Below are 22,953 nucleotides of genomic sequence, written 5' to 3' on the forward strand. Positions count from 1 at the left end.
ACCTGGAGAGAAACTTGAAGCAATCCCACTAAAATCAGGGACTAGACAAGGCCAAGGCTGCTCTCTCTCTCCATATTTATTCAATATGGTACTTGAAGTTCTAGCTAGAGCAATCAGACAACACAAGGAGGTCAAAGGGATGCAAATTGGAAAGGAAGTAGTCAAACTATCACTATTTGCAGATGATAAGATAGTATACTTAAGTGACCCAAAAAACTCCACCAGAGAACTCCTACAGCTGATAAACAACTTCAACAAGGTGGCTGGTTATAAAATTAACTCAAGTAAACCAGTAGCCTTCCTATACTCAAAGGATAAACAGGCTGAGAAAGAAATTAAGGAAATGACACCTTTCACAATAGCCACAAACAATATAAAGTATCTTGGTGTGACTAACCAAACAAGTGAAAGATCTGTGACAGGAACTTCAAGTCTTTGAAGAAAGAAATTGAAAAAGACCAGAAGATAGAAAAATCTTCCTTACTCTTGGATTGGCAGGATTAATATAATAAAAATGGCCATCTTGTCAAAAGCAATCTACAGATTCAATGCAATCCCCATCAAAATCCCAACTCAATTCTTCATAGACTTAGAAAGAACAATTCTCAAATTCATCTGGAATAACAAAAAACCCAGGATAGCTAAAACTGTTCTCAACAGTAAAAGAACTTCTGTGGGAATCAGTATACCTGACCTCAAGCAGTACTACAGAGCAATTGTGCATGGTATTGGTACAGTGACAGGCAAGTAGATCAATGGAATAGAATTGAAGATCTGGAAATGAACCCACAGAATTATGGTCACTTGATCTTTGATAAAGGAGTGGAAAACATCCAGTGGAAAAAAGATAGTCTCTTCAACAAATGGTGCTGGTTCTATTTAAATTATTAATTTCATCTTGATTTAGCTTTTGTAGACTTTACAATCTAGAAATTAATTTCTTTTAAAATTTTCCAGTTTTGTGAAATGTTAACAAATTTTAAGGCTGTCTTATGATTCTCAGAGTTTCTTCAATATTTGTTATAATGTCTCCCTTTTATTTCTAATTTTATTAATTTGTTTTTATACTCTCTTTTACTTGGATAAGGATCTCTCAATCTTTTTATTCTTTTTCAAGGAAGAACTCATCATTTACTTGATTTTTTTTTTGTGTGTTGTTTTTCTTCATTCTATTTCATTCATTTCAGCCCTGAGTTTGATTGTCTCTTCTCATCTGCTTTCTTGGGAGTTGGTTGTTCTTGGTTTTTCAAGGTTTCCAAGAATATTCTTAAATTATGAACTTGAGATCTCTCATGTTATTGATACAGGCACTAAATGATGTAATCTTTTCCTTTATTGTATTTCACAGATTGTGGCATGTTGTGTTTTCATCTTCATTCAATCCCAGCAATTTGTAAAGTTTTCTTCTTGATTTCTACCTTGAACCAATTATCATTAATTATGGTGCTTAGTTTCCATGAGTTTGTACACTTTGTGTAGTTTCGATTGCTGTTGATATCCAGATTTATTCCATTAAGGTCAGATAAACTGTTCATTTGGAATTTTCAGTAGATATTTGTTAGGTCCATTTGATTTATAATGTTGGTTTAACTCAAGAGTTTCTGTTTAGTTTTTCTTTGTTTGTGATGACCTGTATATTGGTGAGAGTAGAAATCACTCACTAGTAACAGTGTGTTTTTATACTCTGTGGTTTATATCGAACAGTGTTTCTTTTATGAAATTGGGTGCCTCTGTTTGGTATACATATGTTTATAATTTTAATTTGAGACAGGAGGTTACTGTGTAGCCCTAGCTAGTTTGTAACTCACTGTGTAGCCCTGACTGACCTCCAACTCATGGTGATGTTTTTGCCTTAGGCTCCAAAGAGCTGAAATTATAGATATTAACCCCCCAAACTGACTGTCTGTCTGTCTGTTTATCTTTGAGACAAGGTCTTATGTAGTTCAGGTTGGCCTCATGTTGCCAAGAATCAACTTGAACTCCTGATTGTCTCACCTCTACAACCTAAATGCTGGGGTTACAGGTGTGCACCCCTACTTCTGCCTCCCATAATTGATTTCAATCCTTTAAATTGAAACAGTCTGTTTGCAGTTGCTAAAAAAATTCTCTATTTAAAAAAACCATTGATTTTTATTTTGTGCATACATGCAACACATGCTGTGTGGAACCAGAGAACAGAAGATTGTGTTATAATCCTTGAAACTGGAGTTAGTGGTGCTTAAAAACTACCATGTCAGTGCTGGGACCCAAACCCAGGTCCTCTGCAAGGGCACCAACCGCTCTTATTGCTCCTGCCTCAGTCTCCAAATGCTGTGATCACAGCATCAGTGACAGGCAAGTAGATCAATGGAATAGAATTGAAGATCTGGAAATGAACCCACAGAATTATGGTCACTTGATCTTTGATAAAGGAGTGGAAAACATCCAGTGGAAAAAAGATAGTCTCTTCAACAAATGGTGCTGGTTCTATTTAAATTATTAATTTCATCTTGATTTAGCTTTTGTAGACTTTACAATCTAGAAATTAATTTCTTTTAAAATTTTCCAGTTTTGTGAAATGTTAACAAATTTTAAGGCTGTCTTATGATTCTCAGAGTTTCTTCAATATTTGTTATAATGTCTCCCTTTTATTTCTAATTTTATTAATTTGTTTTTATACTCTCTTTTACTTGGATAAGGATCTCTCAATCTTTTTATTCTTTTTCAAGGAAGAACTCATCATTTACTTGATTTTTTTTTTTGTGTGTTGTTTTTCTTCATTCTATTTCATTCATTTCAGCCCTGAGTTTGATTGTCTCTTCTCATCTGCTTTCTTGGGAGTTGGTTGTTCTTGGTTTTTCAAGGTTTCCAAGAATATTCTTAAATTATGAACTTGAGATCTCTCATGTTATTGATACAGGCACTAAATGATGTAATCTTTTCCTTTATTGTATTTCACAGATTGTGGCATGTTGTGTTTTCATCTTCATTCAATCCCAGCAATTTGTAAAGTTTTCTTCTTGATTTCTACCTTGAACCAATTATCATTAATTATGGTGCTTAGTTTCCATGAGTTTGTACACTTTGTGTAGTTTCGATTGCTGTTGATATCCAGATTTATTCCATTAAGGTCAGATAAACTGTTCATTTGGAATTTTCAGTAGATATTTGTTAGGTCCATTTGATTTATAATGTTGGTTTAACTCAAGAGTTTCTGTTTAGTTTTTCTTTGTTTGTGATGACCTGTATATTGGTGAGAGTAGAAATCACTCACTAGTAACAGTGTGTTTTTATACTCTGTGGTTTATATCGAACAGTGTTTCTTTTATGAAATTGGGTGCCTCTGTTTGGTATACATATGTTTATAATTTTAATTTGAGACAGGAGGTTACTGTGTAGCCCTAGCTAGTTTGTAACTCACTGTGTAGCCCTGACTGACCTCCAACTCATGGTGATGTTTTTGCCTTAGGCTCCAAAGAGCTGAAATTATAGATATTAACCCCCCAAACTGACTGTCTGTCTGTCTGTTTATCTTTGAGACAAGGTCTTATGTAGTTCAGGTTGGCCTCATGTTGCCAAGAATCAACTTGAACTCCTGATTGTCTCACCTCTACAACCTAAATGCTGGGGTTACAGGTGTGCACCCCTACTTCTGCCTCCCATAATTGATTTCAATCCTTTAAATTGAAACAGTCTGTTTGCAGTTGCTAAAAAAATTCTCTATTTAAAAAAACCATTGATTTTTATTTTGTGCATACATGCAACACATGCTGTGTGGAACCAGAGAACAGAAGATTGTGTTATAATCCTTGAAACTGGAGTTAGTGGTGCTTAAAAACTACCATGTCAGTGCTGGGACCCAAACCCAGGTCCTCTGCAAGGGCACCAACCGCTCTTATTGCTCCTGCCTCAGTCTCCAAATGCTGTGATCACAGTCAATAGCATTGGCAAGAGCAGCAAGTACTCCTAATTGCTGAGTTCTCTCTCCAGCTCTGAAAATTCTTTACTTTTTGTGTATTGGAAACTGAACCCAGGAACTTGTAATCAAGTCCTTTACCATTGAACTACATCCCCCAACATTCCTCTCTCAATGAAAATCTTCTTGATCTAAATGTAAATAAACAGTAGTACACAAAGAGCACCTTGATCCATTTTTGTTCATCTCAACAAACACGGTAAATTCCTCTCAACTGCTTTTCATTAAAAAGTGTAGCTGTGCCTGTTTTAAATTTTAAATGTCATTCCTACTAACAAAACTCAAATTTGTACTGCAGACAACAAAACAATGCAGCTTTTTGTAAGAGGAAGAAAGTAAAATAGTTCCCCATCTTTTTCTCTTCTCTCTCTGCAGGTGAGCCCCTTTCTCTCTTTTTCTCTCTCCCTCTCCCACCCGATCCTTTTTCCAATGGTGACACCCCTGGCCTTGGTACTTGGGGCCAATGAACTTGCCTGAGTGCAGCTTTCCAATAAACCTGTCTTTAATATATATATATATTTTTAAAAAGGGGCCATCCTGACATATTCTAGAAGGGTCACTGGGACTTATTCCCATGACAAACTCAAATTTTAGTTTTGTATGATCTAGCCTAGAAGACATGAAATTTCTTAAAGCTATGGCAATCAAGATTTCAGAATATTCTAATATTAGGAACTAGAATGCATTAGGGCTCTGTCATGGGGAAAAAATGAATAAAAGTCTAAACTTAGCTTGGCTGTTTGTGAACTCAGATTAAAAACTGGCCCCAAGGGCTGGAGAGATGGCTCAGCGGTTATGAGCACTGACTCCTCTTCTGAAGGTCCTGAGTTCAAATCCCAGCAACCACATGGTGGCTCACAACCATCTGTAATGAGATCTGACACCCTCTTCTGGTGTGTCTGAAGACAACTACAGTATACTTACATATAATAAATAAATAAACCTTTAAAAAAAAACTGGCCCCAAAAAATATATGGCTTCAATATTACCATCAGTAACATTCACTACTATAGACAGAGCTAATCCCTTGCAAAATCTTAATTTTAGATTTTACTACTTTCCTTTGTCATAGTCATCTGCTCCTTCCTGCCCATGCTATATCAGAAACCTCTTTCTCCTTCTTCCTGCAGTATACCTAGTTTGGAATCCTCTCTGTTTCCTCAGAGTATCTTGTCTAGGTCATGCAGGAATGGAAGATCTGCGGCTCTAAAGGGTAGCCATGTAGACATACGTCACAGTATTGTTTTAGAGATATCACACACAGCACTGCAAACCAGGCACAATTACCTCTGGGCAGATTACTGCAAAAGCCACTTGTACCAAGGTGCATCAGGTCAATTTTAGCTCCATCTGTGTTTGGGTAATACAGAAAACTTGGCAAAGGAAAAAGACAGGGATAAAATCATGCCCATTTGAATTTTTAACAAGAAAGGTTTGTTTCTGCATGTTCTGATTTCTATTTAATGAAATCTATTTTTCTCATTTTCTTATGAAACTGTGACTTTCCTGAAGTACCATTATTAACAAATAATACCCTTCTATCTAGAAACTGTCAGGCATCAAATTGTCATACATCCAATCCCCCTCCTTGTCTTTGGCATGGGCAATTCTACTTTGTTTATGTACTTGGCTTTGGCTTGGTTTAGTTTTCTGAGACGGTCTCACTCTGCTGCCCAGGCCTACGTAAGCTCATGGTGATCTTCCTGCCTTAAGCATCTACATTGCTAGGATAACAAGCATGAGTCATCACACTCATATGTATTTGACTTTTGAAGGTACCTTATCTTTTCATAGTATTTCCTTTCTTGAGAATTTATAATTTTGAATTTCTTTACTATATTTTGCTGTATAATATATTTATTTTTTAAAAGTAAAAATGCTCATGATTAGGGTTTATGTATATAACTTGGACTTTGGAAAAAATTAAAATTTGTAGCTAAAGAGGTTGAACTAAGCATAGAAAATGTACTGTGGGTAAGAGTAATCGAACTCATTCATGCTTGAGTAAGAGCAATCCTGTTTTGGAAGGAGTATAAACAGGAACTGGGGACTGGGAGGAAATGAGTAACTTCACCCCTACACAGGAACAGTCAATATGAAGAAGTGCTGCCTGGTATTATAGGCAGAATTCTCTCAGAGTTAAAAGGGAGAATAATGGCATAAAGCAGATGGGTTTTCTTGAAATACCAACCTTACAGAGTTTTCAGTTTTCCTAGATCTCGTAATAAGATGCAGAAAAGTATTTCCTTAACTTTAGTGGCTGGAAACCCTAGACTATCTGACAGGTATTTTATCAATTAAGTGGTAGGCCTGTTTCTTAATTAGAGACTATTTTTAAAAGGTTGAAAATGTTCTGTCTTACCTCCATGATGGGGTTGGAGGCCAAGACCTTTTCCTCCACATTGGCCTCACTGGCAGAACCACTTACAGTTGCAAAGTACCGCATGGCATACTTAGCCGAGACAGTCTTCCCCGCGCCTGACTCTCCACTTACAATGATGGACTGATTTCGTTCATCCCTGTAAAACAAGTCAAAGTGACTGCCAGTGTGTCCACTTCTGGACATGATCACTTTTGCGCCTTTTTCCCTGATGAGGCAGAGTGTGGAAGCAAAGCAGAACAACTACTTATAAACAGGACAGAAAAAAAGGACATACCATTAACTTAGAGAGAAGCGTGTAAATAAGGACAACTCCGCATTACTGGCATTCTGAAGTTTCTGGGTATGCATCTCAAACATAGTGTTTTATTCATCTGCATTAGTATTTAATAATACTGTTGTCAGCTACTACAGAAGAAAAGGGGAATATTCTTTAGCTCCATAGCAAAAGAATTTAGGGGAAATGTGCTTAATTAAAATTTTATAAAATAATTTGAAATATTTCAAATTGTCCATCTGTTAATGATCTGTGAAGCAGCATTTCCCATAAGCTACTGTTTGATGTTGGCTAATTTCATTTAAGAATTGTCATCCCACAATTGAAACTTTTCTCCTCCTCTTCCTCCTCCCCATCTTCTTCATCTTCCCACTCCTCCTCTTTCTTCTCTTCCCCTCTCTCGCCTCTTCCTTCTTGGTTTTTGAGACAGGGCTTCTCTATGTATTCCTAGCTGTTCTGATCCACCAGCCTCTTCCTCCAGAGTGCTGGGATTAAAGGCACACAAAAGCATCAGGCTGGGGGAGGATGGAGGGAGAGAGTGCTGGGAGAGACAACTGGAACTGGGGGACATTTCAGGGAGAGGTAAAAACCTAGGAATCTAGTTTTTTAGTGGAATCTCCCAGGAACCTAAGAGGGGGGTGGGGAGGGGAATAAAAATGGTTAGGACCAGGAATAGGGAGGGACAGGAGGGATAGCTAGATGGCCATGGGAATGAATGGAAACCTGCATCAGGGATGGGGAGGTAGGGGGCAACTCCAGGAAGAGACAGACTTGGGATAAGGAAGGCACCCAAGACTCAATGGGAGTGTCAGCTGTGACTCACAACATTGGGGATATGAAACCTGAAGAGGCCAACTCCTGTAGCCAGGCAGAAACCCCAGTGGAGCTATAGGGAAACCAATTTACCCACAAAACTTTCAACCCAAAATTTATTCTGTCTGCAAGTAATGCAGTCACAGGGGAAGGAGCAGAGATGGGGTCAACAGCCAACCAATAATTAGCCAAACTTGAAACCCATCCCATGAGCAAGCACCAATTCTCTGGCACTATTAATGATACTCTGTTATACTTGCAGACAGGAGTCTGACATGGCTGCCCTCTGAAAGGCTCCACCTAGCAGCTGACTCAGATAGATGCAGACACTCACAGCCAAACCATGGATGGACCTTGGGGACTCTTACAGAAGAACAGGAGGAAGGACTAAGGCCTCTAAAGGAATAGAAACTCCACAGTAAGACCAACAGAGTAACTAACCTAGACCCTTGGTACTCTCAGAAAGTAAACTACCAACCAAAGAACATACCCAGGCTGGACCTAGGCCTACTGACACATGTGTAACAGATGTGCAGCTTGGTCTTCATGTGGGTCCCAAACAATTGGAACAGGGGCTATTCTAAAAGCTGCTGCCTGTGGGATATGTTCTTCTAGCTGGGCTCCCTTGTCTAGCCTCAGTGGGAGAGGATGCACCTAAGCCTCACAGAGACTTGATGTGCCAGGGAATGGGGATACCTGGGAAGGTCCCACCCTCTCAGAGGAGAAGGGAAGGGGAAACAGGGGAAGGATTGGGGTGGGATAGGTGACCAGGAGGAGACAGTGAGTAGGATGTAAAGTGAAAAAGTAAAATAAACAAATAAGAAAATGAGCTGACCATCAGCATTCACCTGCCTTGTTTCCTGACCTGCTGATGCAAAGTGCCTGCTTTCCTAGAGTGTCTTCTGCTGTGACCCCCTGTCATGCAGGTCTATACCTTAAACTATGAACCAAACTAATCTCTTCCTGCCTTAAGCTGCCTTTGTCATGTGCCTTGTTTCAGCAGTGATACAAGTAACTGATGTAGGGAGGAAAGATAGTTTCTATTACAGCTATGCTCACTTGGGCCTCCTGTTTCTGAGCACAGTGGATCCCGGTGAGGAACACAGTGAGAGCAAAGCTGCTCACCTCATGGCAGGCAGGAAGCGGACAAGCCTAAAAGCCTATTCAGCTTGGAACTCAACAATGGATTAAGTACTTGTAGAAGTTAGTGCACCTATTTTGTCTCTCAATAACACTACCAAATCTGCACACAAACCTTTGGAGCCAATTTGTACTGAAATTATTAACACAAGGCATACACACGGTACCAAACCTGACACTTAGGATATACTGACTGGAAGTCTCAAAGCATCTGCACAATCAGCCTTATAAGGTAGCATGCATTACAGCAATGCCTGTTATATACATAGGATACTTGGCACCACACGGTAGCTGAGTCACAGTTGTTAACAGGAGAGATTTCACCATTGGTAAGAGTCATTTTCCACTTAGCCAATGAACCTCATTCAAAAACCACATAACTAAATGAAAGAAGGGATGTCTGAGAAAGGCCTGGTGATAAATAACGTCAGGAGTATTAAAACCAGATGACACACCTAAATGGCTGGAAGGAGACTGCAGAGATGATGCTTCATAATGATGAAGGGAAGAGCTTGAATCAGATTCTACCTAATATTTTTCAAAATGTTTCTATACTTATTAGCCAATATAATTTAACGACTGGGAGAATAGGGACAGACACTTTTCCTCTTTGCAGAAAACAACAGAAGAGTTAGTTTGCTTAAGGTTGGTGACTAGTATGCCCAGACAGTGAGTTGTTATGGCATGTGCCCCTAACTGGAGGAATGTGGTAGGTCTATCATAGACTCCTCCTACTTTGCGATGTCACTTCTTAGCACGCGTGCTCTGTCCTTCACTAGGAAGAAGAAAAAGGCCCATGCATTGATCTAATCAAACATAAAGATAAGAAATATATTTCACAGAACACTGTAAGGTCAAAGTATACCACTTGTGAAACTGCCCCATCTTACAGTTGATAAAAGTGAAATCCATGGAGATATAGGGTTTTAAGTTCTATGGTTATTTGGAGAGATGCAATTAGTACACACAGTATTTTTTTTAAACTAATCCAAGATTAACTACACAATACTAACTTTTTTTAAAAAAAAAAAATCAACGCTGTAAGTAAAACTTAGGGACACTGCTCTGTGACTCACACAGGACAGGAAATACATCAAATTAGGATAATACGACACCACATGGCTATAAGGAAACAAAACTAAATTTGGACAGTTTACTGAAAATAATACTGTGATTTTAGTAAAGAAAAACAATCAGGGAGCCAGTGAGATGGCTTAGCACTTGGCTTAGAACTAAGTCCATACTTAAGACTCTGATAATGGAGAGAGAATTGACTCCCACATGTTTTCCTCTGTGCGCGCTTGTACACACACACACACACACACATGCACATACCTACACACACACACACAGAGAATGAAAAAAAATAGATTTAACATGAGAAAGAACAAGTAAGAATGTGAGAAAAGGAATACAAGCAAAAAATAGACCCCAAACTCCATTTGCCTTTTCTCCTCTAGAAGTCAACAGGCCCATTAAATGTAAGAGGGTGCAGTATTCCACGAGGGCACTGTTCTCTATGGAGCAGGTTTAGAACAGAGACAGGACACAGCCATTTCTAACTAAAACTGGGCTATCATGATGGCCTAACAGGTACAGCCACTTGTCACTAGGCTTCTTTCTGGCCTCCTCAGGCACTACACCAACTGGGTGCACATTCATACATGCAGGTAAAATATTCGTGCACATAAAATAAGCCAATAAATCAAGATGTAAATCCATAGCTTTAACTCTAACCTCCACCACGTACATACAACCTGCTCTTCCTGTAACTTCTTCATCTCTAGAAAGGAAACTGCCAACCTTCTATCTCTCAGAACAAATCCTAATTCCTGTTTCTCTCTTACCCTGCCTCAGCTTTCCCAGTTCCATCTTAAAACTATATCTAGAATCTATTCCCTACTAACATCATCACTAATACTTTCAACTAAATCACCGTTCCTCATTCCAATCACTGAATAGCCTCCTACCTGCCTCATCTCCGGAGTTCTGAACTTGCTTGCTTGCTCTGCTTTGTAGCCGTAAAGCTACTGTAATAGGATTTCAAACCTGCAGAAGCTCCACACACTGTAAAATGAACTCCTGCATATACATCACTCACATCCAGGAGCTGCCCACTTGCTCTATTTCTCCTATTCTAATATTTTCTGCAACATTTTGAGTATAGGTTATAAACATAGGTTATAAGCAGTATAGGTCACAACTTTCACAACCTTCACAACATTTGTTAAGTAGAGCTTTGCTCTTATCAATTTATAATGGCCAAAATCAGGAAAGCTAATATTGCTATAACAACACTACCTACCAGTTTAATCAATAATCCTATTGATAGGCGGTAAGCACAAGCTTCATTTACTTTTATTCTTTACCAGGCTTTGTTTGTAGGTCTACTTGGCTGTTTCGTGTCCAGAACAGTGCCTGTTTTTTTGGATTGTGATTATGAGATTTCTGCCAATAATGGTAAGTTGTATCTCCTCTAAAGATATGAGGGGGTCTGTAAGAACAGTGGTGATGGGAAACACCACGACTCACACCTAGGAAAGCTGGCATGTTTATTTGGTAAGAAAAAATAAAAAGTAAGAATCTGTGCTGATTCTGAAGCACAGATTCCTGACCTAACCAGAGCAGATGTGCTCTGCTTGATGACTATAGCGGATTTTGTGGGTGCAGACTTATTAATATGTGATAAAAATTCAAACTAACTGAAGCACATTTCAAGCTATCTACAAAGGAAAACTAGGCAAAGGGGGAAAACCAAACCAAACAACCTTCAGTTAAGAAATGACACTGACTGACTCACGGGGATGTCATGTGGGATAAGGAGAGTGCCAGGAAACCAGCTGAATCTCCTGACATTTGAGGGTTGCCACAACAGTGAGGAGAAACCATGTTTTCAAATTTAGGAACAGCACTGAGGGTGAGAATGTGCTCATCACACGAGAGGCTCTTGCTTTGAACCCTTGAGCCTAAGAAAGTATAGTCTGAGAATTGTAAAATTCTTTAAGTATTATACAAATGTTCAGAGATCAATTTTAGAGTCTAGCAGTTCCTGGGATACCCTCACTGACTAGTGGGTCTCAGGCTGTACTGAGTGGGACCAGTATTGCACTGCAACGCTCTGAAACTAGAAAAATCATGTACTGGTCGATACTGTTCAGCTTAGAGGAAAATGTATTCACAGATGGAATTTTCTAAACATTAAGCTTTAAACTTTGGATATTCATTACTGTTTTATAGTAGTATTGGGCATAATATAGCATAATATATACTGCTAATTCACTGTCATTTTAGACTTAATATACTAATATTTTAGTGAATATAATATACTAATATTTATACTTAATATACTAATATTTTAGTGAATAGTGAATTCAACTAACTGATTTTGAAAGATGATCTTCCTATTGATGAGACCTTAGAAAAATTATAGAACTTCTCTAAGCCTCAGTTTTTCTAACTGCAATAAAGTTCATAACAACACAAACTCAGAAAGTTGTGAAGATTAATTTTGTTAATAAATAGCTAATCAATACCTGTAGGGAGAGAGTAAACAGTTAACTCTGGTTCTTATTACAAGTAATAATATTATTAAAAGGGTATAATGACTTCTATGGGTAATTTCTTTGAAATAATTATAAAATTTTATTACACTTTGGACCAAAAATGTGCACTAGTTGCAAAAGAAAATAAAAGCCTCTATAGTATCAGTTTCCTTTCTATTTTATAAACTGTCTTGAGGATTTCCCACATCATATTATGCCAGTTTCCTCCTTGTATGCTTAAGAAACTAGAATTTCCCCCAGTGCACTCACCCTTTCACATTACATGTTATCATTTATTATTCAGAGCATAATTTTATCTTGAAAGTGCTTTATTTTTAATTCTTTGCCCTCAAACTGTTAAGGCTCTGTGGGTGATATGAGACACACTCTACAGAGTTATACACACATAACTGATGTCCTATCTTATATTTTTAACTGCTATCATACAGATTACGTTTCTGGTTTTTAGCTTGTCTGTTACTGTGCTGAGTGATATTGGGGAAGTCACTTATTGCTATACAACTAAACTTTGACTCTCTCACCTATGAAACACAATACCTGTCCTTGCTTAGTCACAGGAGCATGATAAGATTCCAAAGGCAATTTTAAGATTAAACTATATGATCCATTTATAAATGTGAGATTTTAATATTTAATTGAATAGTTCAGACAATCTGAGACAAATTGGTCAAAGATACTTATAATTATTTTCAAGTTCTTATTCTCTTTAAATTATCTATGACACAGCAAAGAATAAATTATCTAACAAGAGATATGAAATGACAATACAAGTTGCTACCAACCTTGCCATCTGCTTGTAAGCCTCTTCAGCTACTGCAAAGATGTGAGGATCCATGTCACCCATGTTCTGGCCGCTGTAGGCGTTAATAATGTCTTCTCCATAAATAGGCAGCTGCTCATAGGGATTTATAGCTACTAGGACTATTCCTGGGGGAGGACAGTGAGAAAGAAAAAGAAATCAATGATCTCCTAAAGGGCACATTAAGCTTGGTAAAGTAAGGCAGCACAGAACCTTGTCTCAACTTAGTTCATATTAAACTAATCAACCGCTCAAAGGTCAAAATACACCAGTCTTAGGTATTCTAAATTATTGTACAGAGTCCTAACTGATCTTGACTAGACTGTTTAAAATAATGTGACTTAGACAGGAGTAGAGCACTCGTCAATCATTTGTGAAGTTCTGGGTTTGATTGCCATGTGACAAAAAAGAAACAATGCTTTAAATAATTAAAATATTTTCATATTTAGTAAAAAAAAAAAAAATGAGGGTTGAAGAGACAGCTCAGGGGTAAGGAGCATTTGCTGATCTTGCAAAGAATGTTGAGTTCAGTTCCCAGCACCCATGTTGGGCAGCTTACAACTGCCTGTAACTACAACACTGAGGAATCTTCTAGACCATCTCCTAGACTTTGTGAGTACCCACAGGCATGTACATACAACCCCCCACCCCAATAAAAATAAAAAATTCAAAAGTTCATTTCTAAAAATGTATCCAGTGAAATAATCAGACATTCATCTGAAGGATTTTCTTTTGGAAAGATATCACACTAGTAGTCATATAGAAAACAGAAACAAACAAGATATATACTAAAATCATTGTGATTCTACTTAAGCATTGCACCACATTACAAAATACATGCTTTTGAAGAATATTAAAGGTCAAAGAAAGTGGAGACAGGTAGAGGATCAGAAGTTCAAGGTCATTCTCAGCTATATAATGAGTTCTAAGACAGTTAGAACTACATGAGACGCTGGTCTCAAAAGAAAAGAACCATAGAAAAGTATGATGTGCAAAATAAATAAATTGAGGGTATGCAAAGATGGCTCAGTGGGTAAGAGCACTGCTCTTGCAGAGAACCAAGGTTTGGTTCCCAGCATCACATGGTGATTCATAACCATCTGAAACTCTAATGCCCTCTTCTGACATCAACAGGCACCTGGTACACTACACATGTGATGTACACACATATGCATCCAAAACACTTACACACAAAAATAAATCTAAAAGTATAAATTGAAGAAAGATAAGAAAAATATTTACATAATCGGAATAAGAAATGTTATCAAGAGAGATACATTAGATGTAAGTTCTTCTGAGAGGAAAAGTGTCTGTCTGTGTTTAAACAGACAACAGTGAAGACATGACAAACACGACTCAGCCAGCAAGCCAACGCACACATGGGAATGAACGAACATCCAGATCTGACCTTAGGAGAGCCATGATTAGTAGGAGAGAGAGAAGATCACAAGGGGAAGGGAGCCAGAGAGGTGGGAGGAAATCAGTAAGAACGAAATAGAAGAGAGAAAAACAAAGACAGATGGGGCTGGGAGAAGGTCGCAGCCATACGCCCAGGCTCCAGCTTCGTTTCTGAGAGAACAGTCAGGAGCTGGGCTGCTGGCAGCTAACACTGCAGGAGAAGACAGACACCATGAGGTGTCTAAGTCAGTGAAGAAAGTAGCACTAACCTTGCACCTGCACCAAATACCAGTCCTTGGACATCCATTCTTCATAGAACAGAGTTTTACAAAATAAAAAGAATTAGCAACCTCAGGACTAAATCTGAACTGACTGGGAGGGAGTGTCCCAAAGATGTACCTGTTCTTTAAATGTTGAGCAAAATTATGTATATTCACAAATGACTATATTTGGCAAGACATGTAACCAGCTAGTGAATATTGGTAAATCTTTCTGATAACTTAGAAGGGATTTGTACATGTATGAGGATTTCAATCACAGCTGGCTTTCCCTGTGTGCATTTCAATCACTATCCCTATCAAAGGAATGCTTACAGCTCAGCAAAAGCACTTACCACAATACGTATAAATCAGTTTGGAATCGATGAAGCGAACCCGGAGATTATGCAGCACAGCGGGCTCGTGAAGATAGCTGAGGGCCGTGAGGTCATTCTCTCCGACAAGTATGTCAGGGTTCCGTAAGTGGGGGAGCTCATTGGTCTTCGGATCTAGACGGTATTCCAAATCCTGAGGACAGAGATGCAACATCTGCTTAGTAATGACAAACATGAAACAGGCCTATGCACTCGATTATTTCTTATTTCTGATTTGACTCTTGGCTTTAGAATGTATTTATTTCCTGTCAATTTTCCATTATCAGAAAAGCTGGTAAAAATGGCAAACAAGAAAGAATGGCTTCTTTTTCATCAGAATAAATCTGTATAAATAATTTACAATTTTATTTTCATATTTAATTATGTATCTGCATGTGTATACTGTGTGTGGGTACAAGATGAAATTATCTAGAGAGGACATTGGATTCCCTGAACTTGGAATTACAGGAATGAGCTGCCAAATGCAGATGCAGGGAACTGATTGTTTCTCAAGAAACAATGCCCTTAATACACAACTACTTGTTTCCTTTTTTTTTTTTTTTGATTTCTCTTTTAATTAGATATATTCTTTATTTACATTTCAAATGATCTCCCCTTTCCTCCCCCCCAAAAGTCCCATAAGCCATCTCTGCTCCCCCTGTTCCCCAATCAACCCCCTCCAGCTTCCCTGTCCTGGTATTTCCCTACACTGCTGCATAGAGCTTTCCAGGACCAGGGGCCTCTCCTCCCTTTGATGTCCAACAAGGCCATCCTCTGCTGCCTATGCGTCTGGAGCCATGGGTAACACCATGTGAACTATCTGGTTGGTGTTTCTGTGCCTGGGAGCTCTGGAAGTACCGGGTGGCTCATATCGTTGTTCCTCCTGTAGCGTTGTGTAGTGGCTATTCCTGGTTGTCAACTAGACTATATCTGGAATGAATTACAGTCTAGAATTGGTAGGCTCACCTATGATCCTAATTTGGAGGTTCAGAGATATAAGTTTGTGACCTGGATCTTGGTATGGAGATCTTGAAGCATAGTGGCTAAGACAAGGAGATCTCTGAAGAACAGTTGGGATTAAAGGCATGGATGCACACCCCTTTAGTCTGGGCCACACCCTCTGCTGGAGAACTACAGCCTTTAATCTGGGCCACACCCTCTGCTGGAGATCTACAGCCTTTAATCTGGGCTATACACTGGCTGGAGATATATAAGGACATTGGAAGAAGGAAGATTTACTCACTCTTCCTTGCCTGCTTGCCTCGTGGGACTGAGAAACTGCTAGATCCTTGGACTTCCATCCACAGTTGCTGCTGACCATTGTTGGGGAGTTGGACTATAGACTGTAAGTCATCGACAAATTCCCTAACTATATAAAGACTATCCATACTTTCTGTGACTCTAGAGAACCCAAACTAATACACGCTGCAAACCCCTTCAGCTCCTTGGGTCCTTTCTCTAGCTCCCCCATTGGGGACCCTGTTCTCAGTTCAATGGCTGGCTGAGAGTGTCCCCCTCTGTATTTCTGATGCACTAGCAGAGCCTCCCAGGTGACAGCTATATCCCGCTCCAGTCAGCAAGTACTTGTGGGCATAAATAATAATGTTTTGTAACTGTATATGGGATGGATCCCTAGGTGGGATAGTCTCTGGATGGTCTTTCCTTCAGTCTCTGCTCCACACAATGTCTCTGTCTCTCCTTCTGTGGGTATTTTGTTCCCCCTTCTAAGAAGGACAAGAGTATCCATACTTTGTTCTTCCATCTTCTTGGGTATCATTTGATAATGTGAATTGTGTCTTGGTTATTTATTCCAAGCTTCTGGGTTAATATCCACTTATCAGTGAGTGCATACCATGTGCGTTCTTTTGTGATTGAGTTACCTCACTTAGGATTATATTTTCCAGTTCTACCCATTTGCCTAAGAATTTCATGAATTCATTGTTTGTAATAGCTGAATAGTATTCCATTGTGTAAATATACCACATTTTCTGTATCCATTCCTCTGTTGAGGGACATCTGGGTTCTTTCCAGCTTCTGGCTATTATAAATAGGGCTGCTATGAACATAGCGGAGAATGTGTCCTGATTACATGCTGGGGAATTCTCTGGGTATATGCCCAGGAGTGGTATAACAGGATCCTCTGGTAGTATTATACCCAGTTTTCTGAGGAACTACTAGACTGATTTCCAGAGTGGTTGCCAGCTTGCAATCCTACCAGCAGTGGAGGAGTGTTCCTCTTTCTCCACATCCTTATCAGCACCTACTGTCTCCTGAGGTTTTTTGGTTTTTGTTTTTTGGTTTTTGTTTTTTCAAGACAGTGTTTCTATGTATAGTCCTGGCTGTCCTGGAACTCACTCTGTAGACTAGGCTGGCCTGGAACTCAGAAATCTGCCTGCCTCCCACGTGCTGGGATTAAAGGCGTGTGCCACCACTGTCTGGCCTGAGTTTTTGATCTTAGCCATTCTGACTGGTGTGAGGTGAAATCTCAGGGTTGTTTTGATTTGCATTTCCCTGACGACTAAGGATGTTGAACATTTCTTTAGGTGCTTCTCAGCCATTCGGTATTCCTCAGGTAAAAATTCTTTATTTAGTTCTGTACTCCATTTTTTAATAGGGTTATTTGGCTCTCTGGAGTCTAACTTCTTAAGTTCTTTGTATATGTTAGATATTAGCCCTCTGTCGGATGTAGGGTTGGTAAAGATCTTTTCCCAATTTGTTGGTTGCCGGTTTTGTCTTATTGACAGTGTCCTTTGCTTTACAGAAACTTTGTAATTTTATGAAGTCCCATTTGTTAATTCTTGATTTTAGAGCATAAGCTATTGGTGTTCTGTTCAGGAAATTTTCTCCTGTGCCCATGTGCTTCTGGGGGAATCAGTATCCAGGGCCTCAAGCAATAGTGTTAAAAACAGCATGGTATTGGTACAGTGACAGGCAGGTAGATCAATGGAATAGAATTGAAGACCCAGAAATGAACCTACACATGGTCACTTCATCTTTGACAAAGGAGCTAAAACCATCCAGTGGAAAAAAGATAGCCTTTTCAACAAAAGGTGTTGGGTCATCTGGCAGCTAATATGCAGAAGAATGCAAATCGATCCATTCTTATCTCCTTGTACTAAGCTCAAGTCCAAGAGGATCAGGGACCTCCACATAAAACCAGACACACTGAAACTAATAGAAAAGAAACTGGGGAAGAGCCTTGAACTACTTGTTTCCTTAATGTTCCAATCTGCATGCTTTGAATTTCCTGTGCCACACTCTGCTTGCCTGCCTACCTACACTATAATGTTTAGTGTCAGAAACCTCATTTGCCTTTTTCTTTTATCGCCAAAAGGTGTGACATATGGACTGACAGCAAGCCCTGAAGGATGTGGGGCTTTAGAAATGCTCTTGATCATCGCGTTTGATTGATAATACAACTCATCATATGGCGCCAAAACAGCAAAAGGACATCCCAGAATGTTCTTCCCAGACTTCATGGTAAGATGGCGCAGTTTTGTGGTCAGTGTGGGAAGAAAATGGAGCTGGGATATTAGAGAAAACACTAATGAGGTAAGGGTCATCTAAAAAAATATTTACAAAAAAAAAAAGTCAGAAAAGGGGAAATCATTTGAAATGTAAATAAAAATATCTCAAATAAATAAAAATACTCTGCCTATCTACCCCTGCTCTCCAGGAGAATTAAAAGAGTACATTACAAAAAAAAATATTTACAAAAGTTTTCTCATGGAATGGATATAATCTGCTTCTCTGAAATGGCTAGTCATGATCAAGTAAATGTACACTTCTAATATTGCAAAGAACAAGCTTTTTAAATTTTATTCTAGGACCTAAAATCCTTTATTTCCTAAAAAGGAAGATGGTTGGATGCAGAGAGACCTTCTCTATTTTTCTTATCTATATCCTGTTCTTAGAATTGATCCTCTTCCTTCTCTTCATTTTCCCTCTCTTCCTCCTCTCCCTTGTTTCTTCTCCTCTTCCTCTTCCCTTTCTCCTCCTTTTAAACAGAATTTCGTGCAGCCCAGGATGCCCATAAATAGTTCAGGATAACTTAAATTCCTGATTCTGCATTCTACTTCCCAAGTGCTGGGATTGCAGTGTGCATGACTATATCAGGCTGATGACTTGCTTTTGTTAATTATATTGATTTCAAGAAACTCTATCTGATGCCTCTAAACTTTGGTTTCCTTATTTGGTGAACAATAAAATTATCACCTACCAACCCATAAAGCTGTCATAAAGCTATGAACTGACATTAAAATATAACAGCCCATGGGGCTGGAGAGATGGTTCAGGGGTTAAGAGCACTGACTGCTCTCCCAAAGGTCCTGAGTTCAATTCCCAGCAACCACATGGTGGCTCACAATCATCTGTAATGGGATCTGATGCCCTCTTCTGGTGTGTCTGAAGACGGCGTCAGTGTACTCACATATAATAAATAAATAAATAAATAAATAAATAAACAAATAAATGAATGAATGAATAAATAAATAAATAAATCTTAAAAAAAAAAAATACAGCCCAGGGCAGGAGAGATGGCTCAGTGGTTAAGAAGACTCTGGTTCAATTCCTACAGCAACTCACAACTGTCTGTATCTCCAGGATCTAACACCCTCACACGAACATAATGCAGGCAAAATACCAATGTACATAAAACAAAAATTATTTACAATAATAAATTACTTAAAAAAAGAAAACAGTACTCAACGGGTCTAGTACCGTACCTAGCATGAAGCAGATGAATTATAAATATTGGGTATGTTGATTCTTTAGTTTAACATTCAGGGCTTATGGTGTTTTTCCACAGCAACAGAAAAGCAATTAATACAGAAGTTGATACCAGAAAGCAGGTTGTCATTGTAAAAAACATGACCATGGGGGGGGGGGGGGTTGGAAGAATATGGAAGACTTTGGAACTTTGTACTAGAAAAGTGGCTGAATGCTGTAAGGGGCTTAATGGGTTGTTCTGCTGTCTCCCAGAGCAAACTAGTAGACAACAATCCTTGGTGCTCTCTGCCTAGTTCGTATCTCCACGTCCCTGCCTTGCTTTCCTACCTCTGCTTCCCCTGAAACTGCAATGTACGCTGTAAGCAGAAATAATACCTGTTCTTACCAAATTATTTTTAGTAATGGTGTTCATGACAGCAATAGGAAAGCACACTAGGGTAGAAACCTTGAAAGTCCTGGAGATGCCCTACTCTAATTTTTAATTATTTAAAATTATATGTATTTAAATCCAGTTTCCCTGGTCAGGTTATAATTTTTTTCTTGTTTTGTTTTAAATTTTTAGATTACATCATCTATTTATTTATGGTAGACGGCGGCACATGCACACATGTTCGAATCCATGGTACACAGGTAGAGGCAAGAGGACAACTTTCAGGAATCAAGTTTCCTCTTACCATGATATAGATTCTAAGGGTTGATCTCAGGTCTTTAGGTTTTGTGGCAAACATCCTTGTTCTGTTTTTATTGTTGTTGTTGTTTGTTTTTTTTTTTAATGATACCTCACTAAATAGACCAAACTGGTCTCAAACTTGAAATCTTCCCGCCCCTGATTCCATGTGCTAAGAATGAGACATTATATCTGGCTTAGACTGAAGGTTATCCTAAACTTTCATTATTTCACAATTATATACACACACACACATACACACATAATTTGATCAGATTGCTCCTCCTATTCCTGTCTCTGATTTCTTCCCTCTTCCACTAAGTCCTTTCCTCTTCCCAAGAAGCCCCCTCCTACTTTCATGTCTTGGGGGCAGGGAGTATCGCTCTCCATCTAATTTGGGGTGCCTGCATAAGCATGGGTTGAGGGTTATTTACTTAGGAAGAGCAACTTAGCAGTGGCTACCCCACTGAAGAATATGGCCCCCCATCCCAGAAACCATTAACTATCTGTAACTCTTCAGGGAGGGGTAAGGCCTTATAACCCCTTCTCCATCCATGCTGAAATGTTTATGGGCCATCTAGTCCTGTGCAGGCAGCCACTGCCGCTGTGAGTTCAAGGTGCAACAGCTGTGTCGTGTCAGGAAAGCAGCATTCCACAGCCATGCAGACAACCTCCAGCTCTCACGTTCTTTCTGTGTCCTCTTGTGCAATGTCCCTTGGGCCTTAGAGCACGTAACAGAGATGTCCCATTTAGGGCTGAGCCCTCAATACTGGGACTATAAGGTCTTCAGAGAAAATTAATGTTACAAAGTTTTAAGAAAAAGTGTGGTATGCCCTGACAAATACAGTAGACAGGTTAAAAGCTGTGGGACAAAGGTGAGTTCACTCATGCAGAATGCAGCCAGTCAGAGACAGAGCTGTGGTAAGGCCTCCTGCTGACTAGCGAGAAATTTCTTATGTTTTAGCTTCTTAGTAAATATTTTTCAAATAATTATGTTTCAGCAAAATATTAAATCTTAGACTGGTACTTAATTAATATGAAATAAGTGCAACACTGTCCTAAACATAAAATATGAACATACAACCACATCTTTAGTATTAAAATTAGATATTAAGACAAATTTCATAATCATAATAAATGTATAAGGTAAAATGATTGTGCTTTAAAGTACATACTGTTCTCAACGAGCCTCTCTGTAGGGCAGAAAAATTACCATTTTTATCAAAATAGTAAACAACAATATTAAATTAACTCAAAATTTATGTTATAATTGGGGTTAAGCAAATTATAGTAAAATTCTATCTTTCATTCTCTTTCACTTCAGGCTAAATACAAGAAATGAAGGTGAAGTTCTTACCTTCCCTTCCTCAAGGTGAAGCAGGAGCACTTTATCTCCAGGCTTATAATCCTTGAGCAACTCTGCTGACTTCCAAACTTCCTCAGGATCAGGTATCCAAACCCTGGCAAACTAGGATGCAAAAAGCAAAGAAATTTAAGCTAGTAAATCAAACACCTAATAATCATATATAAAACATACCATATCATAATTTTACTTATATTTACTAAACAGTCATCTTAGACCAGGCCTGAAAGTGCTCGTCTATAATCCCTGAACTGGAGGGAAAAGATGAAAATTCAAGCCTAGAACCCTGTAACAAAACAACACAACAACAGCAACAACTACAACAACAAAAAGGACTCTGGGCTATGAGAACTTTTCTTTTCTTTTGGTTTGTTTGAGACGGCATCTTATTGCAGAGTCCAGCGTGGCCGTGACCTCCTGGTCCCCCTGCTTAGGCCTCCTGAGTCCTGGTTACAGTGTACATAATGCCTGCATGGCACTGAGCTTTTAAATTAGAATAGAAAAGTAGGTTAGCCCCAGCACCACCACCATTCCCAAATTACATAAATAATATGCTCTGAAAAAATAACTAAAATTAAAACCCAACTTTGCTTTATATAGTAAATGTAATTTGGGGTAAAAATTTACATATAACATCTATTTTCAAAGTTCTCAGGTGGTAATTCAGCAGCATAGCCATCTCTTTATGGTACCATTTGCAACTGAAATCTTTCATGTGGTTTCATCATCTGCAAACCTTGGTGACATCTCAGACAGCCTTCAGGAAACATTCTGGTGGGGAGGTGAGAAATAAGCTAGTAGCCTAATGCCACAGATGATTTTTATACACTAATTTCTAAAATTTTCTTTGAAAAAAAGTTTTGTTGCTAATTTTAAAAGTTGAAGAAAAGTTATTTTAAGTGTGTGTGTGTGTGTGTGTGTGTGTGTGTGGCTTTGAAGTGTTTATTGTTGGTGGAGGGCAGTGATGAGTGAAAAGTAGAGGCCAGCATGGCCCCGTGGAGAGGGGGAGGGAGCCGAGCCCAAGAGGGCAAGGGGGGAGTGAGAGAGTGAGAGCAAGAGAGCAAGAGCACAAGAGCGTTATTTAAATTTTTGAACATATTATTTTATGAAGATTAATGAAAAATAGTATTCAGCTAGCAATATATCTGTTTCAAGTAACCTCGATACTATGAGAATACAAAGAATACAAAGTCCTAAAACTATAATCTCAACTAGTTTTTTGGATGTAAGCCAGACAGG

At 38.8% G+C, this 22,953-nt stretch overlaps 1 protein-coding gene across 1 annotated transcript in view; it reads right to left on the bottom strand.

The window, feature by feature from the left end:
- The window catches only part of Myo5a (myosin VA), a 159,709-nt gene that overhangs the window by 95,201 nt on the left and 41,555 nt on the right, over positions 1 to 22,953 (bottom strand). Inside the window, exons 2-5 of the mRNA XM_052187803.1 lie at positions 21,709 to 21,819; positions 14,939 to 15,110; positions 12,911 to 13,055; positions 6,318 to 6,474 (exon numbers count right to left, since the gene is read on the bottom strand). Coding sequence (XP_052043763.1) covers positions 6,318 to 6,474; positions 12,911 to 13,055; positions 14,939 to 15,110; positions 21,709 to 21,819 — 585 coding nt within the window. The remainder of the gene's footprint in view (positions 1 to 6,317; positions 6,475 to 12,910; positions 13,056 to 14,938; positions 15,111 to 21,708; positions 21,820 to 22,953) is intronic.

The sequence above is a fragment of the Apodemus sylvaticus genome, chromosome 7 (assembly GCF_947179515.1).
Source record: "Apodemus sylvaticus chromosome 7, mApoSyl1.1, whole genome shotgun sequence".
NCBI classification, from domain to species: Eukaryota; Metazoa; Chordata; class Mammalia; order Rodentia; family Muridae; genus Apodemus; species Apodemus sylvaticus.